The sequence below is a fragment of the Hippocampus bargibanti genome, linkage group LG06 (genome assembly GCF_051943395.1).
Source record: "Hippocampus bargibanti isolate YZ-2025 linkage group LG06, ASM5194339v1, whole genome shotgun sequence".
Lineage (NCBI taxonomy): Eukaryota > Metazoa > Chordata > Actinopteri > Syngnathiformes > Syngnathidae > Hippocampus > Hippocampus bargibanti.
Genome location: NC_142739.1, coordinates 13729497 through 13752245, shown reverse-complemented (window position 1 = coordinate 13752245; position 22749 = coordinate 13729497). Strand labels below are relative to the sequence as shown.

Here is a 22749-nt window from a genome sequence, read left to right as displayed (position 1 = left end):
AAGAGACCTAAATAGTCGTTAACTGTGATCTACATACGTTAAGGATCTTTGGCGTGCGCGCGATGGATTGTGGGTCGGACAGACTCCTGTTTCCGTAGCATGCGCCAGGCGACCACTTTTTAGCCCCCTAATATCGTATCGTGTGTATGTTTCAGTTTAATTGAGTTTGTATCTAGCGACGTGAAGGTCTGTTGTGTTTCTTGTGTTTGACGTCATTGTCATGAAGATTAGAACTTGTTAACTCGGGACAAAGTGCATCGTGTCACTGATTAGCTGCTCAGATAACTAGCACAACATGAAATACTGTAGTCTACTGAGTGACGATCACGCGAGGGAGGATACACAATGATGGCAGAAATAGGGAAGGAGACAAACCACAATTCTCTCATTTTGTTGTCTTCAACCGAACCATTTATCATTATTTCCCGTGCACCAGATATCACCTACTCGGTATCCTTAGTTTAGTGGGTTAGTGCCGTACAGTATGCAGTTACTTTTCCATGTTGTTTTATATGGTCTTCAGTATTAGACCACTTTGCAGACGAAATTACACAGAATGCTGTTGACTATGTGTATGAGCTGCCCAATGATGTATTCGCCACTCAGGGGACACTTGAATTCAAAGCGCCTTTTAACCTCTGTTGGTCCCCTGTCCAGCATGGGAGCCAATGAAGCTCTTAGTTCCATGGTTGGTCGTGTCATGCGCTACTTCACAAGGTTCTCGGTGCCACCAATGCACAACGGTGACGATGCTTCGGATGCGCTTAGTTGTCATTTACTGCTTAAATCGAGAAGAAGTCCAATTTGTTTGGCAAAAAACAAGGACCTGCGAAGAAGAGCATCGTTGGCTGGTAAGAACAAAACTGTCCATGGATCAAATAGTTTTTCTGTTTCCCACATATATTTGTAGGTCTTTGACAAACGGAAGTAGCGCAACAACTATAACGCACCAGTAACTGTATAATTACTACTGAGCAATCAGAATGTTGCTCAGCTAACATGCTATTTCTGACGATCTGAGCCGACTGATGTTTATGAATGTTGTAACATTAAAATGCTTGCTGCTAGATATGAATTTATCTGGGTGTTCTGTAAAATATCAATTCATCAATTTTATCCATCTTATCCTGTTCATGGCTGCTTGGAAGCTAGACAGTATGCCAGCTGATACCCGTACACTTCAAATCAACACTGCACTTTGCCATTTTGACACCTTTCAAAATTAAAATGCAAATGTCCCAAAAATGTGTTTTGGAAATAAGATGGTTATCTTCATAGGGTTTAAACCAGTTCACTTGTACTTTCCCAAATTTTTTTTTTTTAATATCGTCTGTGTCTTTTGACAGTGACCCTTGTCCGCCGAAGCATGACCGAAGCTACTCTTCCCACTGTGCCGCCACCTTTTGTTGTGGTAAGCCGTCTTCTGTGGACAGACGGTCAAACAATCGTTGGTTTCATTTAGAATTACCTCTTATTTCACTTATCTCATAGATGCGATTCGACCAAGAGGGAAATGTGACATCATTTGGTAAGTGTCAGACAAAACAGGTTTGTTTTATTTTCTTGTAATCGATGGTGTTTTATTTTGATTCCACTCTTGTAGATAAATCAACCAGCATTTTCAAAAGTGGCTCTCTGGCTCAGCCGCCTTGATCCCAGTTTTGATGTTGAACTTGTAATGTCTGGCCAGGTTTTATCAGGATCCATCCATCCACCATTTTGTACTGCACCTGTGTTAATTTTGGGCGAGATGAGATTGATTTTGTTTGTTTTGTTTTTTTGTGTTCCTTAAGTGTTTGATTTTTTTTTATGTTCCATTCATATAACTGACAGGTATGCTTGTTCACCCTCTCTACTTGTAGAAAAGAAGAAAAATGAGCTTTGCCAGGAGCTCAGTCTTCAGGCACGGGACCTTCGCTTTCAGCACAGTAGCAGCCTCACCACCAGAAACAACTGCATTATCCTACGAATGGAGGTATACTAAAATTGTTTCTAAAATGTCTCCTTTATAAAAAAACTAAACATCTGTCACCTTTAATATTTTATTTCGCATGAATTTACAATTTGTTTTTTATTGAACTCTATATAAACCCCTACAGAAGTGCATATTTCAGCCTAGCTCTACACCCTGTCATAAATGAATCACAATTAAATGTTTGAAAAATATATAGATAGATCTGTTATGCAATATCAAAGAAGCCCCAAATTAATGCTAGGAGTTCTTGAGCCTGGTTCATTTCCACTGTGGGCATTCTTTCGCTTGCGCCACAGTGCAATGTGTCCCTGTGGGGGTTTGGGAGATGCTGAAGTAGAAGAAACAAGAGTCCTCACGGCTAATCATTCTATACGGTGCTTGAATCTCCTCCTTGCTGCCCACTTTTGTCATAATTAGGTAGTTGCACTCAGCCTCGCACCTGTGAACCAAATGAAACCCTCAGGCAGACTGAAAAAAGTCACACCCGTCAATGGTCACAGACTTTTTGTTCACACCTGTCTTTTTTGGGTCCTGTCCCGAATGCATGGGTCCATGCCATGCAAAATGTTGTCTCGACTGAACAGCTGCAGTCCTCATCGCTCCAGTCGTTGTCACAAATGCACTGTCCACTCTCGCACCTGCCGTGACCCCCACAAATCCTGCGGAGAGAATCAAATGTTTTAGAGATTTATAGCTTTTCTAGCAACATGATGAACCAAGTAAGGGTTTATTGTGGTACAGTACCTGTTGTGATACGGGCAATCAAAATTGCTGCACTTGCAGAACCTCCCAGTATATTTTTCGTTCGGGTTTTCTTGACTGTGGCATACTGTTTGGGTGGTTTGGAGTTGGTAGCAATGACCAGGAGCTGGATGATGATATTTCTTTGAGAGTCAATTGACAATAATGGGCATGATTTGGAATGATTTAGATGGAGAGCACACACTATAAGGTTTGGAGAGAAGGGTAAAGAGAGCAGATTGAGATGGTTTGGACATTTTCAGACTGCAGAGGAAACACGGTGGATATATATCCGGAAAAGAAACTCCGAATGAAGCCGTCAGCTAGGTGGCAAAACAAAAGAAGATATTTATGAATGTCATGATGGCAGCTAGAGTTAGACCAGAAGACACTGAGACCAACCCCTTAATTGCCTTAAAACAGAAGCAAAGAAGAGCGCACATTTTTCTGAAGCGACTCATGCTTTGTTTTGTATGTGCCCAAGTCCTAACTTTCCTAACCTCAACATGCATGTTCCCATGTCTTATGTTGCCAAATGTGATGTTGACTCCAGCTGGCACAGGGCTGGTGTCAATTTTCAGTACTGGGATTGGCCTCCCTCTCTCGGTGATGGAAAGAGGGAAGGACTGGCTCACTCCAGGCCGTAAATGGAGGCTCACCTCCTGAGGCTGCGGGAACACAGTCTCTGCCGTGTGCTCAGTGCTGTAAAAGTTCAAAAGTTTACTTTCAGAAGTGGAAATAAAGTATAGAAATTCAGACGCCCTAAAAGTTGCATCAGCGAAAAATATGCCTCAAATCTCCCTCAAATAAATTCTTGATGAGTCTTGTGAGACATCATCTAATTCCTGCCGGTGAGAATTGTTTTTTCACTTTGTCAAATTTGTATTTCAAATATGAAAACTAGTTATTCATTAATTTGTTGTGAGCTCCATATGTAATATGTGCAGGGGAAATTCATAACAGCCCCTGAGAAGTAGCTACGATATGGCCTGCTTTAAAAAAAATGTTTGATACCCTTGGTTTACCAGTTACTTTAAAAATATTTGACAATTACCTGTAGTTTACTGGAAATAGAGCAAGTGGTTATAACTTACTCAAATTCTTGAATACTTTTTTTTACCCCTTTCTGCCCCTTCAGCTCACAGCACTTCACTAAGCTTGATGTTAAAATACGGCACAATATGACACAATGCATCTCTGCACGGGCTGACTTTCTTGATTTCTCAACAAGGCCCTTTTATGGAGGGAGCCCCTCACCGCAAATATTTACTAATCATATCTGACTCGGTGCCTACAAGCTCAACATGTCTTTTTTTTTTTTTGGGGGGGGGGGGGGGGGGGGGGGGGGGGGACGAGAGGGGTTCCCTGCTAAAGCATTTAAAGAGTCTTTGTAGATTTTTGTTCAGATGACACCTCAATTATTCCCCTTGCTTGTGTCTCCACAGTCATTAAAAGCCATCGTGACTCCCCATTGCCTTTTGGTGTTGGATTTCCGTGGGGTGGGATTGGAGCGTTGGCTGGTGCTGGAGCTTGCCCCGCAGCTGGCCTCTCAGACGCACTCACTCCCTTTTGAGTTCAGGGCTCTGGAAGCCATCCTACAGCACAGGGTGAGGGTGAGCCTATGAACTTTGCGACAAGCTCGTGCTCAATCGAGCCGGCTTCCATCAACAGGTAAACAATTTACAAACCCGGCTGAACGAAGTTGAACCTGTTATATTGGACATTTTGGAATCTCTGGTGGATCCGAAAATCCTGTCTGCTGATCGAAGTAAACTCCACATACTGCTGCAGAACAGTAAGAGGTAACCTGACACATGAAGTGAAACAAATGTGAGCCGTGCTGAAAGGGTGTTATCAATTCCCAGCGATAGAATTTATCAAGATGTGTTGATTTAGTTTTCCTGATTTAATGATTTGTTGCAGTTTTAATGTCGACATCAATGACATCGGCTGTGCATCAATTTCAAAGTTCACAATTTCCAGTGAAATGAATGAACACCTCGTTTGTCTCTCCTTGTCTCTTTAATAGTTTGTCCGAGTTGGAGACAGACATTAAGGTTTTTAAAGATTCCCTGCTTAAGATTTTGGATGAGGATGAAATCATTGAAGAGCTCTGTCTCACCAAGTGGACAGACCCCAGAGTTTTGTAAGTAGGGGGTACCAGTACCATGTGCAATTATTAGAAAGAACAGTATGTCATTTTACAAATGTCGCAATTTGTGGGTAATGGAAAGTGATTTATCATGGATATTTATGCATCTTTAATTGTCTTAAATTCCTGTGATTTTTACATTTAAAGCTTTATTTAAGTTGTTCTTCTACGGACAGGTAAATGTTTATCTGACATGGGCTTTATTTTACTGTTGATTTTTGTCTTTCTAGTGAGGACAGCAGTTTGGGGATTGACCATGCAGAGGAGATGGAACTTTTGTTGGATAATTACTACATGCAGGTAATGGTGTTGAGCTTCGGCAACAGTAATAATCTGTGGTGATGACACATTCATAAACACAAGTGACTTCTCCAAAAAAAAGAACATTTCTTTTGTCTTTGTCCATTACGTGGATTTGAGGCATGCTTTGTTCTTATCTTGCGCTTGTGTTGTCACATCGGCCCATACAGGCTGAGGAGCTGGGCAACAAGGCCAGGGAGCTCAAAGGCCTGATTGATGACTCGGAAAGTGTCATCTTTATCAATCTGGACAGGTGTGCCATTATGTCCCAAAATGATCTTTGAAGCATATTTGGCAGAATCTGATCCAATTGAACCGAAAGGCACTTGCTGTCTGTTCCAGCCATCGAAATGTGATGATGCGTTTGAACCTGCAACTGACCATGGGGACCTTCTCACTCTCCTTATTTGGTCTCATCGGGGTGGCCTTTGGAATGAATTTGGAGTCGTCTTTTGAAGAGGTCAGATCACCTTTATTTGTCTTCATGTGTTTGGATCTTTTATATGTTGTGACTTCCGTAAAGTCCTCCAAGAAATCTTGGGAATTTCCCAACAAAATGCTCTTTTACAAAATATGATGCACAATTCCAACAAATGTTGATTATTTTGAATATTTGTGATCATTTTGGGGTGCTGTAAAATTTTGTGAGACTTTGTTAGAAGGGCGTGGCCAGCTGTTTATGACCTTTGGGTAGAAAGTTCCTCACTCCAATCTGAAATGAATAAAGTATTATTGACACATTTTTATATGTTCCAGGATCGTCGTGTCTTTTGGCTGGTTACAGGATTCATGTTTCTTGGCAGCGGTCTGATTTGGAGACGACTGCTTTCATTTCTGGGACGACATCTCGAGCCTGCCCTACTACCACCAGTAATACTCATACACACTTTGCACCCATGTGTATGACTTGAATACGGTACTTAAAAACACCTAATAAAACTGATTTCGATTGTTTTTTGGGGGCATAGATTCCACCAGTTTGGAAGAGAAATCTGAAAGCATCAGACATGAAACCCGGAGTGAGATGATGTTTCTCAATCTATAACAAGCTTCAGCACTTTGAAGGCCCTCCTGTTTTCCACAAAGACAAAAGGCATTTGTTGCCCATCAGGATCTGATGAACTTTTGATGTTCGCACATGCAGTTATGTTGTGTCATCACCATAGTCAGGAATTCTATACATCAGTGGTCGCCAACTCTTTTTGCGCCACGGACTGGTTTAATGTCAGACAATATTTTCACAGACCGGCGGATAAATACAACAAAATAAGACATTTGTTTTTTACTCATTTTGCTTGCTTACGGTGGGCTAATGTTAGAGGTACGCATCACGTGACCTAGACAAGCGTTTTGACATGCATCAAGAGTAAGTCATAGACTTTTCAATTTTCATTTTATGTAAATTCCCCAACCCCCGGGCCACGGACCGATACCAGTCCGTGGGTCATTTGGTACCGGGCCACGCAGAAAGAATTAATAATTTACATAATTTCCCTTTTATTATCTGAGTCTGAACTATGATTTATCTTGAAAATGAAAAATTACCAGATTACATCCGTCTATGATATACTCTTGACACATGTCAAAACGCTTGTATGGTCATGTGATACATACCACTAGAATTAGCCCACCGTACGCTAACAAAATGAGTAAAAAACAAACGTCTTTGGAAAGTTTCTTTTCGAATTGGAAAAACCGAGTTATTATTTTTAAAAGAAAGAAAAAACACAGTTTCCATGCCTGCCGTATAATTTTATTTTGTTGTATTCATCCGCCGGTCCGTGAAAATATTGTCTGACATGAAACAGGTCCTTGGCGTAAAAAAGGTTGGGGACCACTGATCTCAGTGACACACCTCTGTTTTTTATTTCATGATAGTTACATTCAGTCCAACTTTTTTATTTGCATATATATATATATATATATATATATATATATATATATATATATATATATATATATATATACAGTAAAGTCTCGTTATATCGATATTCAAGGGAGTCCGAAAAAATATCGATATAACCGGGACTATCGATATATCCGACCCTGTTTGCATGTCATTTTCTCCGTGCGTGCATAGAAATAGTATCGATATAACCGGGACTATCGATATATCCGATATCGATATAACGAGACTTTACTGTATATATATGTACTGTATTTACAGCTATTGTATAGATAGCTATTGGAATAATGGTCCCATTTGACCTTTTAAAACATTCTAGAATTGTTGAAATTATTGGTGTCATGGTGAAGAATATCTCTGAATATAAAGAAAATAGGACTGTTTCCTATCGCTTCTTGTCATTCGGGGGAATGTTTGTTTGCTTTTATAACGTTTTATCAAATTCCTGTAATTGTTAGCTCATCTATCATTTTGCATCCTTTGGAATTTTGCAAATAATAGAGTACAGTGAGACCTCATCTTACAAACACCTCAACTTACAAACTTTTTGTCTTACAAACGTCAAATGTATGAAAATTAATCCTTATAATAAGCACTATTTTCATAATACACACCCAACACGGCTGGCGGAGTGATCTTCGGCGGAAGCACACGACCGAACAGCACCAGAGGTTAAGTTACCAACAGTCCTTATGGAAGGTGACTCTCCTTCCATCAGCCATCAACGACCATCAAAAAGGTAAATAAAACTTTATTTTACAGCACAGTTTATTTCTTTAATTACAGTCGTCATGTAATGCGCCTCTCTTTCCAAACAACAATTCCCTTTGACCTTCGACCTCCAATGCCATTCCATCAAGCCATAAATGACCATCACAAATGTAAATAAAGTGACTTTATGATACAATGCAGTGTATTTCTTTCATTACAATACAATAGCACATTTATTATATATAGAATATGGTACAATGTTGTGTGTAGTTTTAAGGCTTATTTTATGGAAACCCGGGAATGCATTATTTCCATTTTAATGGTTTCCTATGGGATTTTTTTTAGATACACACTTTCGCCTTACACACTCTGTCTGAGAACCAATTAAGTTCGTAAGTTGAGGTCTCGCTGTACTAAAAACGTTCCTGGGCCGTGAGCAACGCCCACGATGAAGTACTGTATTGCTAAGTGTTGTTTGGTTGCCAGCGTGCGCGGCGTGAAGCGGCCACTAGTCGGCTACGGGCTGCTCGAGTCCCGCTGCAGGAAGGATGCCTGTCGGCCTCCCTGATGGCTTGAATAGAAGAAGAGTGGAGATGCCGCCGATTGACAAACCCACACAAACCACACCACCCAGCCAGAGCCCGTAGGCTCACCCGGGCGGGCTATGGAAGCGCCAACCGTTCGTCTGGAGGGCGGATGTCCGGATTTGTGTGCAAATCGGCCGTTGAAAGGAAATCTGGCTGCCGCAGAGACCCATGTCCTGGGTGGTGATGGGGGATCCCAAGAGTCCCAGGGGGAAATCCGCGCTACTACGTCTACGGCGGACCCAGTGGACGATTTCAACGGGATTCTGTCTTTGTGCTTCGGGGATTGGAGCTCCACGGCTGTAAACAACGACGCGGTGATGGTGATCACTGACGAGTACTTTCTGCGGGGAGACAAGTGAGTAGTCTTGTTGTCCTGTATCGTTTGTCATCATTTTGAAGGATTTGACTGTCACTCTCAAAATGACGTTATTTGTTATGCTACCACTTACATTAATAATACATTTCATTCATAAGCGCCTTTCAAAACTCGCAACGATTTGAACTACATTCCCTAATGTTTAGCTCTTTCAAAAAAAAAAACATAAAAATAATTAGAACGGTCTACGACGGCATTAACGGTAAGGTGTATTTGGATGCAGGCCCATGCGAGCGCCGTTGTAAAACGATTATTACTTTCTATTAAAAACACATTTTGACCATTAATCTAATCGAACGAACGAAAAACATTTGAGTTTTGCTGCAGACCGTTCACATGAAGCGCCCGTCGTAGGCAGAGAACCCCCATATATATCCATATGTCTCTTTATGATGTATACAAGGGATAACCCCTTCTTTTGTAACTGAGTGCTTGCTATTTGTTGGTTACTCATTAATCCAAAGGGCTACCATCTTGAAAACATACAGCATTTCGGAAATAACTAATTTTGCCTTGGATTTTTTTAATTGCTGTTCATTATTATTATTATTATTATTATTATTATTATTATTATTATTATTGCCGTGCTAACTTTTGAAACAATGCTGTTAGCATGGAGTATAGCCACATCGACTTTCATTCTCTTTCTTTTTTTTTATCTGGAACTAAAAAATTGTATTATTCTCTTTTTGAAACAAACTGAACAACGGCAAGTTCCACTTCAAGAGTTATTGTATTTTTGGTGAAGCTATAGACAAAGACAATAAAAAAGTGACACAAGGGCTTTATTGATTTGAGCCAACAGAAGCATCTGATGTTCCTTTTCATGTAACAACAGGATCTGGAATGCTTTAACCAAAAGCTACGGGCAAGTGATGGAGAAGGATAGGAAACATTCCCAAACACGTTCACTCCTCATGCCCACATTCAACCCAGAGGAGAATGTGGTCAGTGCCCTCCATACCTCTCTCCCTCCCTCTCACAGTGTCCCACTTTTACCACCCACCAAATTTGTCCTTCATTTATCTGACAAATCTCAGACATGCTTCAAGCCATGGATGATCAAATCCTTTGCCCCCCCCCCCCCTTGCGGCGTCTACTTAGAGTCAGACGAGTGCCATCACGGCAGATGTGTCTGAAGTTGAGGAGCTGAGGGACGAGCTGGATATGCACTCTATCATCGTTCCGTGTCTCGGCGAAGAACCTCTTTTCACAGCAGAGCAGGTTAGTAGCGCATACAAGGTTTTTAAATGCAGATGATGAAGAAAGCTATGGAGGGATTTGGAGATTATTCTCACTGGGATCATTACAGGCCTGATGTGCGTGTTGATTCGCTGTGTAGGTGATCGAGGAGATTGAGGAGTTGATGCATGACTCTTCCGAATCTGTAGCAGAGCACAATCCATCACAGCCTGACCTGTCCATGCTCTCTTTGGATGTTCAGCGCCCCAAAAGAAACCCAAGTTATGAAGAACTTGAGTGCCCCACGGCGCTACATCAGACTTTACGTATGTGTAGATTCTCAGTCATCAAGGTCATGTGAATCCCCAAAAATCTGAATTGAAATAGCTGAACTCTACTTGGTTGAAGAAGATATTTCATGTTGAATAGAAACAACACCCAGCATGCGACCACTTTCAAGAGACGTACCCACTTAAACTTCAGAAGCGAATTAACCTCCGGGGGTGGGATTAAATCTAATGTCATATAAAGTCCAGTTTTCTCATGCCATTCACGTCGTTACTTAATTTACTTTAATTTAAACATATACCATTGCACATGCACTTTAGGTCATGTAGATAGAGAGCGAGGTCAACATTGGAGCGGCACCTGGGCAAATGTCCGCTTTAAATGTGTTGGCAATCTATAATAGATCAATGTATATATTGAAGAGCCAAAATGCAGAAATAGTGGGACCAAACATTGTGAAAAGTGTGTCTTCTGTGTTTCACTACATCCGTAACAAGTGTATGGGCGCAGGAGTTCGAAGACTGAATGTGGCGGAACTGAACGAGCTTGTGGAGGAGAAGGAGGGCACCGTCACGAGGCTCTCTGAGGAGCTGGTGCAGAATTTGGCTCTCAGGGACGAGCTGTACTTTCAGAAGGAGGTGAGGAATGCCTTCATCTCTGCACTTATTGACGTGCAAAACCGACAGAAGGAGCACCGCGAGGAGCTGAAGAAGACTAGGAAGAAGATGCATCAGCAGCTTCAAGGGGTGACAGGAAAGTCGCAAGGTCAGGCGGCAAAGTCACTCAGATCAGTGAGTTTATTGTTTGTGGCCTACTTGCTTTGTTAGCCTGTCATCAGTGCATCAATGTTGCTTCATTCTTTTCTCTGCTCTTTTTTTCCGTCCTCAGCGTTTTAGCATGGAGGGGCTCTCCTCTGTTCTTCAAAACAGCTTTCGACAAACATTTGGGAGCAGATACACTCATCGACAGGTTTGTTTCTAATCAGAAGTGATGGTATTGAGCTTTCAGGTTTAATTTCATGATACAACTAAAATGCACTGCAACCGTTAGAGGTGAATTTTTATGAGCTTGAATTGTCCAATTGTTTCATGGTCCAGCACTGTTTTGGTCTTTTCTAAGGAGCTCAATGACAACATTTGCACGAGATCCATATCTGGGATCATGCATTTCTAAGACTGTTTGCGATAGTGAAGTACTGTTTATCAGCCCGAGCCTTGATCTTGTGATGTTAACTGTAAATAATAATTGAGCCAGGAAACACACTGATCCAATCCTGGATCAATCACCTGCTGCTCTTGTGACAGCAAGTCATGAGAAAAGTAAAACATTGATTGTATGGATTGCTGCATTCAAATGTTGAGAGAAAGTCAAATTAAGTTAATCACTAAAATGTATGGAACATTTGAGGCCTGTCCTGACATTCTGAAAGTCACATTTCCATAAGTCTTGTAACATTGAACCTATATTTGTTAACTAGAGATTGGGTTAAACAACCTGGTCATCACCCTGGTCAACAACAAAAGTCAACCCTTTCATGTATCTTCTTCTTCTTCTTTTCCTTTTGGCTTTTCCCTTCGAGGGGTTGCCACAGCGAATCAGGTTCCTCCATCTTTAGATGTTTTATCCGCATGTTTGTTTTGGCCAAGCTTTTACGTTGGATGCCCTTCCTGACACAACCCTCTGGAGCTGGTGAAGCCCTTATCCCAAGCCCTTATCCGGGCTTGGGACCGGGCTTAGGACTGGCGGGCCAAATCCGGCCCGCCACATGATTTTATTCGGCCCGCAAAAGCAAATCTAACTTGTGAAATTCCATGTTGCTTGCTCAACTCCGAACCAAAATTTCAAATTGCTCCATGTAAACCACAAAAACAGTCATTATTTTTTACTTCAAATTTAATGTAGCCACAAGGGGGCACAAGCCAGTGTCTTATTGTGCCGGTCCCAAGCCCGGATAAATACAGAAGGTTGTGTCAGGAAGGGCATCCGACGTAAAAAATGTTGCCAAAACAAATATGCGAATCAAACCTATGAATCCCATACCGGATCGGTCGAGGCCCGGGTTAACAACGGCCGCCATTGGTACTGTTGACCTTCAGGGTGCCAGTGGAAAATGGACTACTGTTGGTCGAAGAAGGAGAGGAGGGAGGTGTGCCCGGAGGAAAAGAGAGAAATGGAACGCCAAGAGTATAGAACTACGAGTAGGAACTTTGAATGTAGGAACAATGACAGGTAAAGGTAGAGAACTGGTTGACATGATGCAGAGAAGGAGGTAGACATACTGTGTGTCCAGGAGACCAGGTGGAAAGGGAGCAAGGCTAGAAGCTTAGGGTCAGTGTTTAAGTTGTTCTATCATGGTGAAGACAGAAAGAGAAATGGAGTTGGGGTTATCTTAAAAGAGGAGTTTGTTAGGAATGTCTTAGAAGTAAAAAGAGTTTCAGATAGAATGATGAGTCTGAAGCTAGAAATTGAAGGCGTGATGTTCAATGTTGTTTGTGGGTATGCCCCACAACTAGGATGTGAGCTGGAGGAGAAGGAGAAATTTTGGTTGAACTTTTATGAAGTCAGAACATCCCGAGAAGTGAGAGGGTTTGTAATTGGTGGAGACTTCAATGGACATGTTGCCGCAGGAAACAAAGATGATGAGGAGGTGATGGGCAGGTTTGGACTCCAGATGAGGAACGCCGAAGGACAGATGATGGTTGACTTTGCTAAGAGAATGCAAATGGCTATTGTGAATACTTTCTTTCAGAAGAGACAGGAACATAGGCTGACCTATAATGGTGGTTATAATAGTGGTTGGTCAGAGTGTAGACAGACAGCATAGGTTGGTGGTGTGTAGGATGACCCTGGCAGTGAGGAAGATGAAGAAACCAAAGGCTGAAGTGAGGACAAAATGGTGGAAGTTGAAAAAGGAAGAGTGTTGCATGACATTTAGGAAGGAGGTAAGACAAGGACTGGGTGAGCAAGAGGTCCTTCCAGATGACTGGCAAACTGCAGCAAACATAATCAGAGACACAGGTCGGAAAGTACTTGGTGTATCGAGTGGGAGAAATGTAGATAAGGAGACTTGGTGGTGGATTGGGGAGGTGCAGGAGTGTATACAGAGAAAGAGGTAAGCAAAGAGGACGGACGAGAGTAGACAGCAGTACAAGGAGATGCAGCGCACGGTTAAAATAAAGGTGGCAAAGGCCAAACGAGACGCCTATGATGACTTGTATGCTCGGCTGGACAGCAAGGAAGGTGAGACTGATCTTTACAGGCTGGCGAGACAAAGATGGTAAGGACCTGCAGCAGGTTCGGGTGACTAAGGATAGAGATGGCAATGTATTAACAGGTGCCAGTAGTGTGATGGCAAGATGGAAAGAGTACTTTGAAGAATTGCTGAATGAGGAAAATGAGAAGGAACAAAGAGTAGAAGACGTGACTGTTGTGGACCAAGTCGTAGCAAGCATTAGCAAGGATGAAGTGAGGAGGGCGCTGAAGAGGATGAAGGGGGGAAAGGCACTCGGGCCTGATGATTCACCAATCGAGGTATGGAAGTGTCTTGGAGAGGTGGCGGTGGTGTTCCTGACTGGGTTATTCAACAAGATCTTACATGGTGAACAGATGCCTGAAGAATGGAGATGAAGTGTACTCGTGTCCATTTTTAAGAACAAAGGAGATGTGCAGAGTTGTACTAACTACAGAGGAATGAAGTTGATGAGCCATACAATGAAACTCTGGGGAAGAGTAATTGAAGCTAGACTAAGAGCAGAAGTGAACATTTGTGAGCAGCAGTATGGCTTCATGCCAAAAAAAAGAGTACGACAGATGCAGTGTTTGCTTTAAGAATGCTGATAGTGAAGTACAGAGAAGGTCCGAAGGAATTGCATTGTGTCTTTGTAGATCTGGAGAAAGCGTGTGACAGGGTGCCCAGAGAAGAGCTGTGGCATTGCATGAGGGAGTCTGGGGTGACGGAAAAGTATGTCAGAGTGGTGCAATACATGTATCATGACTGTAAGACAGTTGTGAGGTGTGCTGTCGGTGTGACTGAGGAATTCAAGGTGGAGGTGGGACTCCACCAGGGGTCAGCTCCGACCCCCTTCGTGTTTCCTATGGTAATGGACAGGCTGACAGACGATGTTAGACAAGAATCTCCTTGGACCATGATGTTTGCAGATGACATTGTGATCTGTAGCGAGAACAGGAAACAGGTGTAGAAACTAGAGATATGAAGATATGCCCTGGAAAGAAGAGCAATGAAGATCAGTTGCAGCAAGACGGAATATATGTGTGTGTGAATGAGAGGGATCCAAGTGCAAGAGTGATGCTACAGGGAGAAGTGCTAAACAAGGTGGAGGATTTTAAGTACTTAGGGTCAACTGTCCCGAGCAATGGAGAGTGTGGAAAAGAGGTGAAGAAGCGTGTCCAGGCAGGCTGGATGAAAGGAAAAGTGTATAAAACCGTGGTGAGACCAGCCATGATGTTTGGACTGGAGACAGTGCCACTGAAGAAAAGACAGGAAGCAGAGCTGGAGGTAGCAGAGCTGAAGATGTTGAGGTTTTGTTTGGGAGTGACCAGGTTGGATAGGATCAGGAATGAGTACATTAGAAGGGACAACTCATATTAGAGGCTTTGGAGAGAAAGTCAGAGAGGCCAGACTGAGATGGTTTGGACATGTCCAGAGGAGAGAGAGCGACTATATCGGGAGAAGGATGCTGAGCCTTGAACTGCCAGGCAGGAGACAGAGAGGAAGACCAAAGAGGAGGTTTATGGATGTGGTCAAAGAGGACATGAAGGTAGCTGGTGTGCGAGAAGAGGATGCACAAAACCAGGATAGATGGAGGACATTGATTCGCTGTGGCGACCCCTGAGGGGAAAAGCCGAAAGGAAAAGAAGAAGATTTTTGACTTCAAATTTGAAAACTAGTTATTCATTATTTTGTTGTGTGCTATGTATATAATATGTGGTGATGATGAAACATTTATATGGTTTCCCAAAATTCAGAACGGCCCTCTAAGGGAAACTAACTACGATGATGCGACAAATATTGAGTTTGACACCCCTGCCTTATGGCTACAGAACAAGCAACTCTATGGACTAAATAAAGATAAAGATGCTCAGTAAAAGGCTCCCAAAGACAAAATGGTCATCAGCAACGCAACATTCAAAAAAGCAAAACTATACTGACCATTTCACGCCAAGTTCAGAGAACGGATGGATATTCCAAATCATATTCGGTTATTATATACAGTAAAGTCTCATTATATCGATATTCTCGAGAGTCTGAAAAAAATATCGATATAACCGGACTATCGATATATCCGATCCTGCGGCATGTCAATTTTCTCCTTGCGTTCATAGAAATAGTATCGTAATAAGCAGTACTATCGATATAACCCATATCGATATAATGAGACTTTACTGTATATTATATTCTTCATATTTTGTTTAATTCCAATTGTTGTTGAACAGCACTATTCTGAGCATTTCCGTTATTTCTTGTTTTCAATAAGCTCAGGGGCTTTGTTTTTCGAATTGCATGAGAGGTGGAACCAGACGCTTTCCAGGGCCTCTCGGAGCCCACGAACCCCAAATATGCCACCCCGTAAATGCCTTACCAGCAGAGCTTCCACCAGATCGTCGTCATGTTTACTTTTAACCAGCGCGGCTGAGATCTGAGCGCCCTTTTCCTAAGACAGACATTTGAAATTGGCCTTGGAGGCTTCCAGTTTCTTTTTTCATGGATCAATAACGATTTTTCCATTACGGTTCGGTGGTTGAAATCTCAGCTGTGGACCTCCTGTTTGGAGTTTGTATGTTATTTTAGGTTCTCGATTGAGCATGAATGATTGATTGTCTACATGCGTTGTGTGATTCACTGACGATCAGTCCAGGGTGTACCCGAACATTCACCCAACGTTACCTATCATAGTTTATTGCAGGGGTCGGGAACCTATGGCTCGCGAGCCATATATGGCTCTTTTGATGTTTGCATATGGCTCGCCAATAAATATTACATATTCTAATACATATTGTCGTTTTTTTCGTCGTTCATTTCCCGGTGGGGGTGCAGTTGGCGGAAAGCGCAATTTTGATTGGATGACACTGACCTAGAATGGCCGAAAGCGCCATGTTGATTGGATGATAGTGGCCGTCATGTTGAAACAGGTAAACGCCCCTTTAAATGAGCCCAACTTGTGCACTTCAGCCTGAATGTACCGGAGCATTAGAGGAGAGAAAATGTGATTCCAATTTGCAATGAAACAATACCATCGATGAAACAGTCGAATATCAGTGATATTTTAACAAGCCCATGTTAACGTTAGCATCGACATACTTCTTCGAGAAGTAGATTGCAGATAGCAAGTGTGGAAGCTTATGAGCCGTGTGCAGGCTAGCTAGCAGTAACTTCGCCTCTGGACCGGCAAATTGAATTTCATTCCGATCGTTTTCCTGGATTTTTACCAAACACGAGGAACGGAAAACCATCCATGTTAACGGTGAGTACTATCACAAAGTTATTTTAATTAATACATTCTGATATTTTGTTGAAAAGTGGCCGTGCGTGTGTGCGCGACTGTTTGTATGTGCGCGCGCACGCGAGCGTTTGTATGTGCGCGCGCGTGCGTTTGGCTCTCGCTGAAAAACATTTCTAAATATTTTACTTTTATGGCTCTCTTAGTCAAAAAGGTTCCCGACCCCTGGTTTATTGCATACCCATGACGATAATCTTGACAAGCACTACATAGAAAATAGATAGCATTGTCAAAGAAAGGTTTAGTAAGATTTCCATCCAAAAGTTAGGCGTGAATGAGCTTGAAGAATGAATTTGATCAGGCGAATCCCTTAGAAACTCATTGATCATTCTATCTTATTTCATTTTTAGTATTTGACCACCATCATCCCGTATGAAAAAAAAGGATGCCCTCCATCCTTGGAGGACCTCCAGATCCTGATCAAAAGTAAATTTCTTTTAACCCGTAGCATTCAGTTGAATTATTTGACATAATTGGTAAGCGACCTCTCTCTCCCATTTCCCACTTTTCAGTTTTGCATGCCATGAGGGACGACAGCGACAAGGTTCCAGCCCTCCTTACAGACTACATTCTCAAAGGTAGGGCCCTTCTCTAAGTTCATTTCTGCAATGCACATGTCGCTGTTCACATTAGTTGAACCGTAAATGTTTTGTAAGTTTGCATTAATCGGGTATTGTGTGTATCATTTTATTGAGCATATTAAGCAATATGAAAATGATAGAGAATGGCCTTTGACCGACTGGGTGGATAGCAGTAACTCAAAAGTTGACCAGATTCCATCAAGGTTAGTTTGATCTGTCATGATTTTTTCCCTCGAGTCCAAGCTGTCACCATCATTAGCAAACTTTCATTAATAGTGAGGCAATGCCCAACCATTGTGGTAACATTTTAAGATTGCTAATGAATCGGTTTTACCTAAATAGGACAACACAAAGACTCTTGCTAATAGAGGACAAAAGTACCGTATTTTCCGATGTATAAGGCGCACTGGAGTATAAGGCGCACCCCGCTACAGCTGCGTGTTTGCTTTCAACATTTAGCTTGTTGTAGACGTGCACATTCAACCATGATGTCCCTGATCCAGTGCTGAAAAGGACGCTTTGATCCTCTCCTCTTTCATCTAGAACTGCTTCATGTCACAAAGAGGGTACAGAAAGTGCTGAAGAATTATTGACTGTGTCTTTGTGTTGTCATATTATTATTATTTTTAACTTGTTATTATTATTTTGTTAACTTGTTATGTTACTTCCGGTTTGAGTGAATGCTGGTGCGTGTGGCTGCCGCTGCTCACCTGCAGAAAAAATATCCTGTGACTGTAAAGTGTCCTTGAGAGTTTTGAAAGGCGCTTATAAATGAAATGTATTATTATTATGATTATGATTATTATTTTCAACGTTTTTCTACATATGAGGTGCACTGGACTATTAGGCGCACCTTCAATGAAAGAAAAACAGTTTTCTACATATAGTTTTCCAAATATAAGGCTCACCACATTATACAGCACTACAGTAGAGGCTAGGGTTGCGCACTACTTCTTCTACAGGGGCAAAATGGAGTCGGTGGCTGTGGACAGGAGTTGCGAGACCTGTTGTGGTTCAATATTACTTCACATATAAGGCGCAGGGTCATCATTTTAAGAAAATGAAGGCTTTTGCGTGCGCCTTATCTACGGAAAATACGGTACTTTGAGACGACCTCACAGTAATTTCTGCTTTACGGGAGAGTTATGGTGTCTTGGCATGTTTTTTTTTTAATATTTATTTATTTATCCATCTATTCATTTATTATTTGTTTGTTTGTTTGTTTTCTTCAAAATCTTCCTTAACCAGCACAATGTATTTTGAATTGCCAAGAAAAGAAAACAGTGCCAGCATTGTCTGATTTACACACTTTTGAACTTTTGGACTATAGTGGTTCCAAAAAAAGTAACTTAATTATAAAATTTTTTATACATGACTGTATAGTAATTAACTCATTCACTGCCTTTCCCAAATTTATTCAAGAATTAAAAATATGACGTAGAGCGCCATTCCCGAATTTGTTTGGGTTTTGTTTTTTCTTGTTCGTGTGCCGATAAAGCACTGGCCATGGCCTCTTGCAATGTTTTTCCCTTCCGCAAGGGGCAGCGTTTGCCTTTTTTCCATGTTAGCACTTTGTTCCAGCTTCAGCTGTTGTTAAAGCGCTATATAAACCAATATGTATGTCTAGCATTGTATTTTGGACAGCCACCCTCAGTTCAAGCTCAGATAACTCCATACCCATACAATATAGGAATAATTTTTTTTTTTCTGATGAAAGAAGAGAGTGGGGTTTCTCACACGGCATTGAATGTTTATGTTGTCCTAAAACTCAATATTCTGTGGGTCCTGCAATGTGAGTGAAAATGACAAAAACCCTGGCACTGGAGTGGACACATTTTTGCACATCATCTGGCAGTGAATGAGTTAACATACCGGTACTCGTCAAACATGCTTTGACGTAGACTACTGCGTCAAAAATTGGAGTTAAACTCCCAGTTCTAATGTTATATAGAACACTGAACAGTGCTTAGTTCCTGGGCAGACTCTTCAATCTTTCCCCACTCATTTGTGTTTCTACTTCAATTCGTGCTCTAATGCTGCCTTTGCATTCGCAAGCTGTGGTGTGAATGACAGCCTGGTGTACTTTGACCCCACTTTTCACTTCTCAGCGTAATTAGACATTGCCAAAACATGAACTTCACCTGCCCACTGTAATTAAGCAATCCAATAAGAGCTGGACCTAAACCGCAGCAGTTTCAACTGTAGTTTCACGCTTTCATGCATGCACTTTGCAATCTGATGACAAGCTGTCCACCATAGTGACCGCTGTCCCTGAAAGAATTATAAATATGAATATATTTATGATGCAGTAGTTGTAAAACTGCATTGCACATTTTTTTTTAGATATTTTGGTTTTAAACAAACTACACTGATCGGAGTTCCTTTCTAACAGGGTTACGTTTTAGATATCACTCATGTTTTGGATCTCTTAATGTTGTGGTTAGTGAATGTGTATTGTAAGTGATGTTTTGAATTGCTTTCCATGCAGTTATTTCCCCTTCTGCTTTATATTCCATTTCGTAATTTTTAACCTTGGCTTCATACTAATGCCTCACATGTCACTCTGATAATATTGATCTGTGTGTTGTTTCAGTGCTTTGCCCAACGTAGTCGAGAGGGATGGAGCCGTACAACCGGGCAAGGCTACCGATGATGAAGATTGTTTATCACAAACAAAAAGCACAATTGTTAATCGGATGCTTCATTTCTGCATGTTGTTGTTCCAGGATGCACCCTTGCGTTTTGGTCATTTAATTCTTTGTCTTGTGGTTTCCAAAAGCCAGTGTTTATTTTTGAAGTTCTATATTTACTTTCTATTTACTGCGTGTCATATGAATTTGCCCGGAAAACTGCACAACGTGTATGATGCGTTCATCCAACGTGCTTATTACCAGGTGATGTTACACAGAAGTCAATTTGTATTCTCAACGCTGCTGCTGCTTCTTATTAAACAACAGTGACACCGCAAGAAAAATTCACAGATAAGATGTTAGCGAGGCAAGAAAACATGTTCATGCATCAGCAGCAAGAAATCAGGGAGTAGATCACATTAGAACAATGCTAGCCAAGCAAGTGTGTGATCATCACTTGTTAGGTTTTCCACTGACCAAGATTAAGGCCACTGTGAAGATTGTGTTTCGTCTGAAACATTTTGCACTGACGACATCGCACTAAATACTGTAACCGACTGACTATGCATTTCAGTGATAATTAGTACTGTTCGACTCAAGCACTGTCACTAGACGGGTCGCTGTGCCTGCCATGCACGGAGCAGTAAACACTGCAGGACTCCTCTTTGTATGACTACGATGTATACATGCTGCCTTTTCAACTTTTGTACATTGACGTATCGCCAATGAATGTCTTATTACTCAAAAATGTGTTGTCTGTTTCATAGCTCATTTATTTTGCAACTGCACTGTTTTATTTACATTTATAAGACCACTTATTGCCGTCCAAATGTTTGGCTGTGAATATCATCGGGTTGAAAATGTGATACAAATGTGAAATGAAGCTAACATGCAGAAAACCCAACAAAAGGGATGTCCTCCATTCTACAAAAATGCCAACCATGGATGGTTTTCCAAACATTTTGTCATCCAAATTCAATAACATTAAATTTAATCCCTCCCCAGATTTTTTTGTAACTGGTATCCATGGGCTGGTCCCAAGGCCTCGGGTCCTCTGTCCGCCCCCCTTCTCCCAGCCTTTCTACTCCTTCCAAACTTTTTTCCGCTTTTGCACTCCCCCATCCCTCTATAATCTCAGACATTATCACTAAATCCAAGAACTCCTGTCAACTCGACCCCCTCCCCACTATCCTTATCAAGTCCTGCCTACCCTCTCTTCTCCCATTTATTTCTACCATTATTCACTCCTCATTATCAACTGGAATTGTTCCTATCCCACTCAAAACCGCAGCTGTCACTCCAATCTTGAAAAAACCTGGCTCAGACCCTAACGATTTCAATAACTTACGTCCAATTTCCCACCTTCCATTCATCGCCAAAATTCTTGAAAAGACAGTTGTTTCCCAGCTTCACTCACACCTCACTCACAATAACCTCTACGAACAATTCCAGTCTGGTTTCCGCCCCCGCCACAGTACTGAATCGGCTCTCATAAAAATCACGAATGATCTTTTTATGGCAGCCGATGCCGGTTCACTCTCCATCCTCATTCTTCTCGACCTGACCTCAGCTTTTGACACCATTTCCCACCCTATCCTTCTCGACAGACTTTCCACCCTAGGCATCACCCACACCCCACTCCGCTGGTTTCATTCCTATCTCTCTGATCGCGCACAATTCATCCAAATCAACTCGTTCACCTCACGGTCCTCTCCGGTGTCCTCTGGTGTGCCTCAAGGGTCTGTCCTGGGGCCACTTCTCTTTATTATCTACCTACTTCCTCTTGGCAATATTTTCCGTAAGTTTGGCATTTACTTTCACTGCTTCGTGGATGACACCCAACTCTACCTCTCCAGCAAACCCGACGCTTCTCTTCCACCTTCATCCCTCTCATGTTGCCTCTCAGAAATTAAATCCTGGCTTTCCCATAACTTTCTCAAGCTCAACAGTGAAAAAACTGAACTTCTTCTTGTCGGTACCAAATCCACCCTCCACAAAACTAACAGTTTCTCCCTCACCATTGACAGTTCTACCGTGTCCCCCTCCCCTCAGGTCAACAGTCTGGGTGTCATCCTCGATAGCTCACTTTCCTTTCACTCCCATATTAATAACATTACTCGGTCTGCTTATTTCCACCTCCGTAATATTAACCGTCTCCGTCCCTCGCTCACCCCTCACTCCGCTGCTATCCTTATCCACAGTCTTGTCACCTCCCGCATCGATTATTGCAACGCACTTCTCTTCGGTGTCAATCAGAAATTTCTCCATAAACTCCAACTCGTCCAAAATTCTTCAGCCCGGATCATCACTAAAACCCCCTCCTTTCACCACATCACCCCTGTACTCCAGCAACTCCACTGGCTACCGGTTAAACATCGTATCGAATTAAAAATACTTCTGTTTACTTTCAAAGCCATCCATAACCTTGCTCCTCCCTATCTTTCTGACCTGCTTCAAATCTCTGTTCCCTCTCGGTCCCTCAGATCCTCATCCTCCCTTCACCTCTATGTGCCCTCTGCCCGTCTCACCACGATGGGATGCAGAGCTTTCAGCCGCTCTGCTCCCAAACTCTGGAATTCACTCCCACCCAACATCCGTAATATTGACTCCCTCCCTATTTTCAAGGCTCATCTCAAAACCCATTTGTTTAAAATTGCTTTCAATGTCTAATTCTCTCTGCTATTTTATTATTTATCATTTTACTTATGGTTTTATTGTTATGTGCTGTGTTCTATTGTTTTTATTGTAAAGTGTCCTTGGGTGTCTTGAAAGGCGCTTGAAATAAAATGTATTATTATTAAG

At 41.9% G+C, this 22749-nt stretch overlaps 3 protein-coding genes across 3 annotated transcripts; 2 read left to right on the top strand and 1 right to left on the bottom strand.

The window, feature by feature from the left end:
* Positions 1-85: 85 nt before the first annotated feature.
* On the top strand, positions 86-7117 carry mrs2 (magnesium transporter MRS2). The gene is made up of 12 exons (XM_088998726.1): positions 86-851; positions 1347-1411; positions 1492-1528; positions 1863-1975; positions 4162-4323; positions 4388-4518; positions 4746-4862; positions 5099-5168; positions 5339-5421; positions 5511-5628; positions 5925-6038; positions 6137-7117. Exons 1-12 carry the CDS (start codon positions 557-559, stop codon positions 6194-6196), a joined length of 1365 nt encoding a protein of 454 aa, XP_088854852.1. The 5' UTR covers positions 86-556; the 3' UTR covers positions 6197-7117.
* Positions 1998-3993, bottom strand: LOC148896564 (uncharacterized). Its single transcript, XM_088998383.1, has 6 exons — positions 3987-3993; positions 3041-3506; positions 2920-2980; positions 2720-2859; positions 2491-2634; positions 1998-2414 (listed from the first exon to the last, which is right to left on the bottom strand). The coding sequence occupies exons 1-6, from the start codon at positions 3991-3993 to the stop codon at positions 2234-2236; spliced, it is 999 nt and encodes a 332-aa protein (XP_088854509.1). The 3' UTR covers positions 1998-2233.
* A 142-nt stretch (positions 7118-7259) lies between the features above and the next one.
* On the top strand, positions 7260-22749 carry fez2a (fasciculation and elongation protein zeta 2a). Its single transcript, XM_088998727.1, has 9 exons — positions 7260-8727; positions 9587-9695; positions 9853-9972; positions 10091-10256; positions 10729-11009; positions 11107-11187; positions 17087-17162; positions 17249-17314; positions 19911-22749. The coding sequence occupies exons 1-9, from the start codon at positions 8450-8452 to the stop codon at positions 19925-19927; spliced, it is 1194 nt and encodes a 397-aa protein (XP_088854853.1). The 5' UTR covers positions 7260-8449; the 3' UTR covers positions 19928-22749.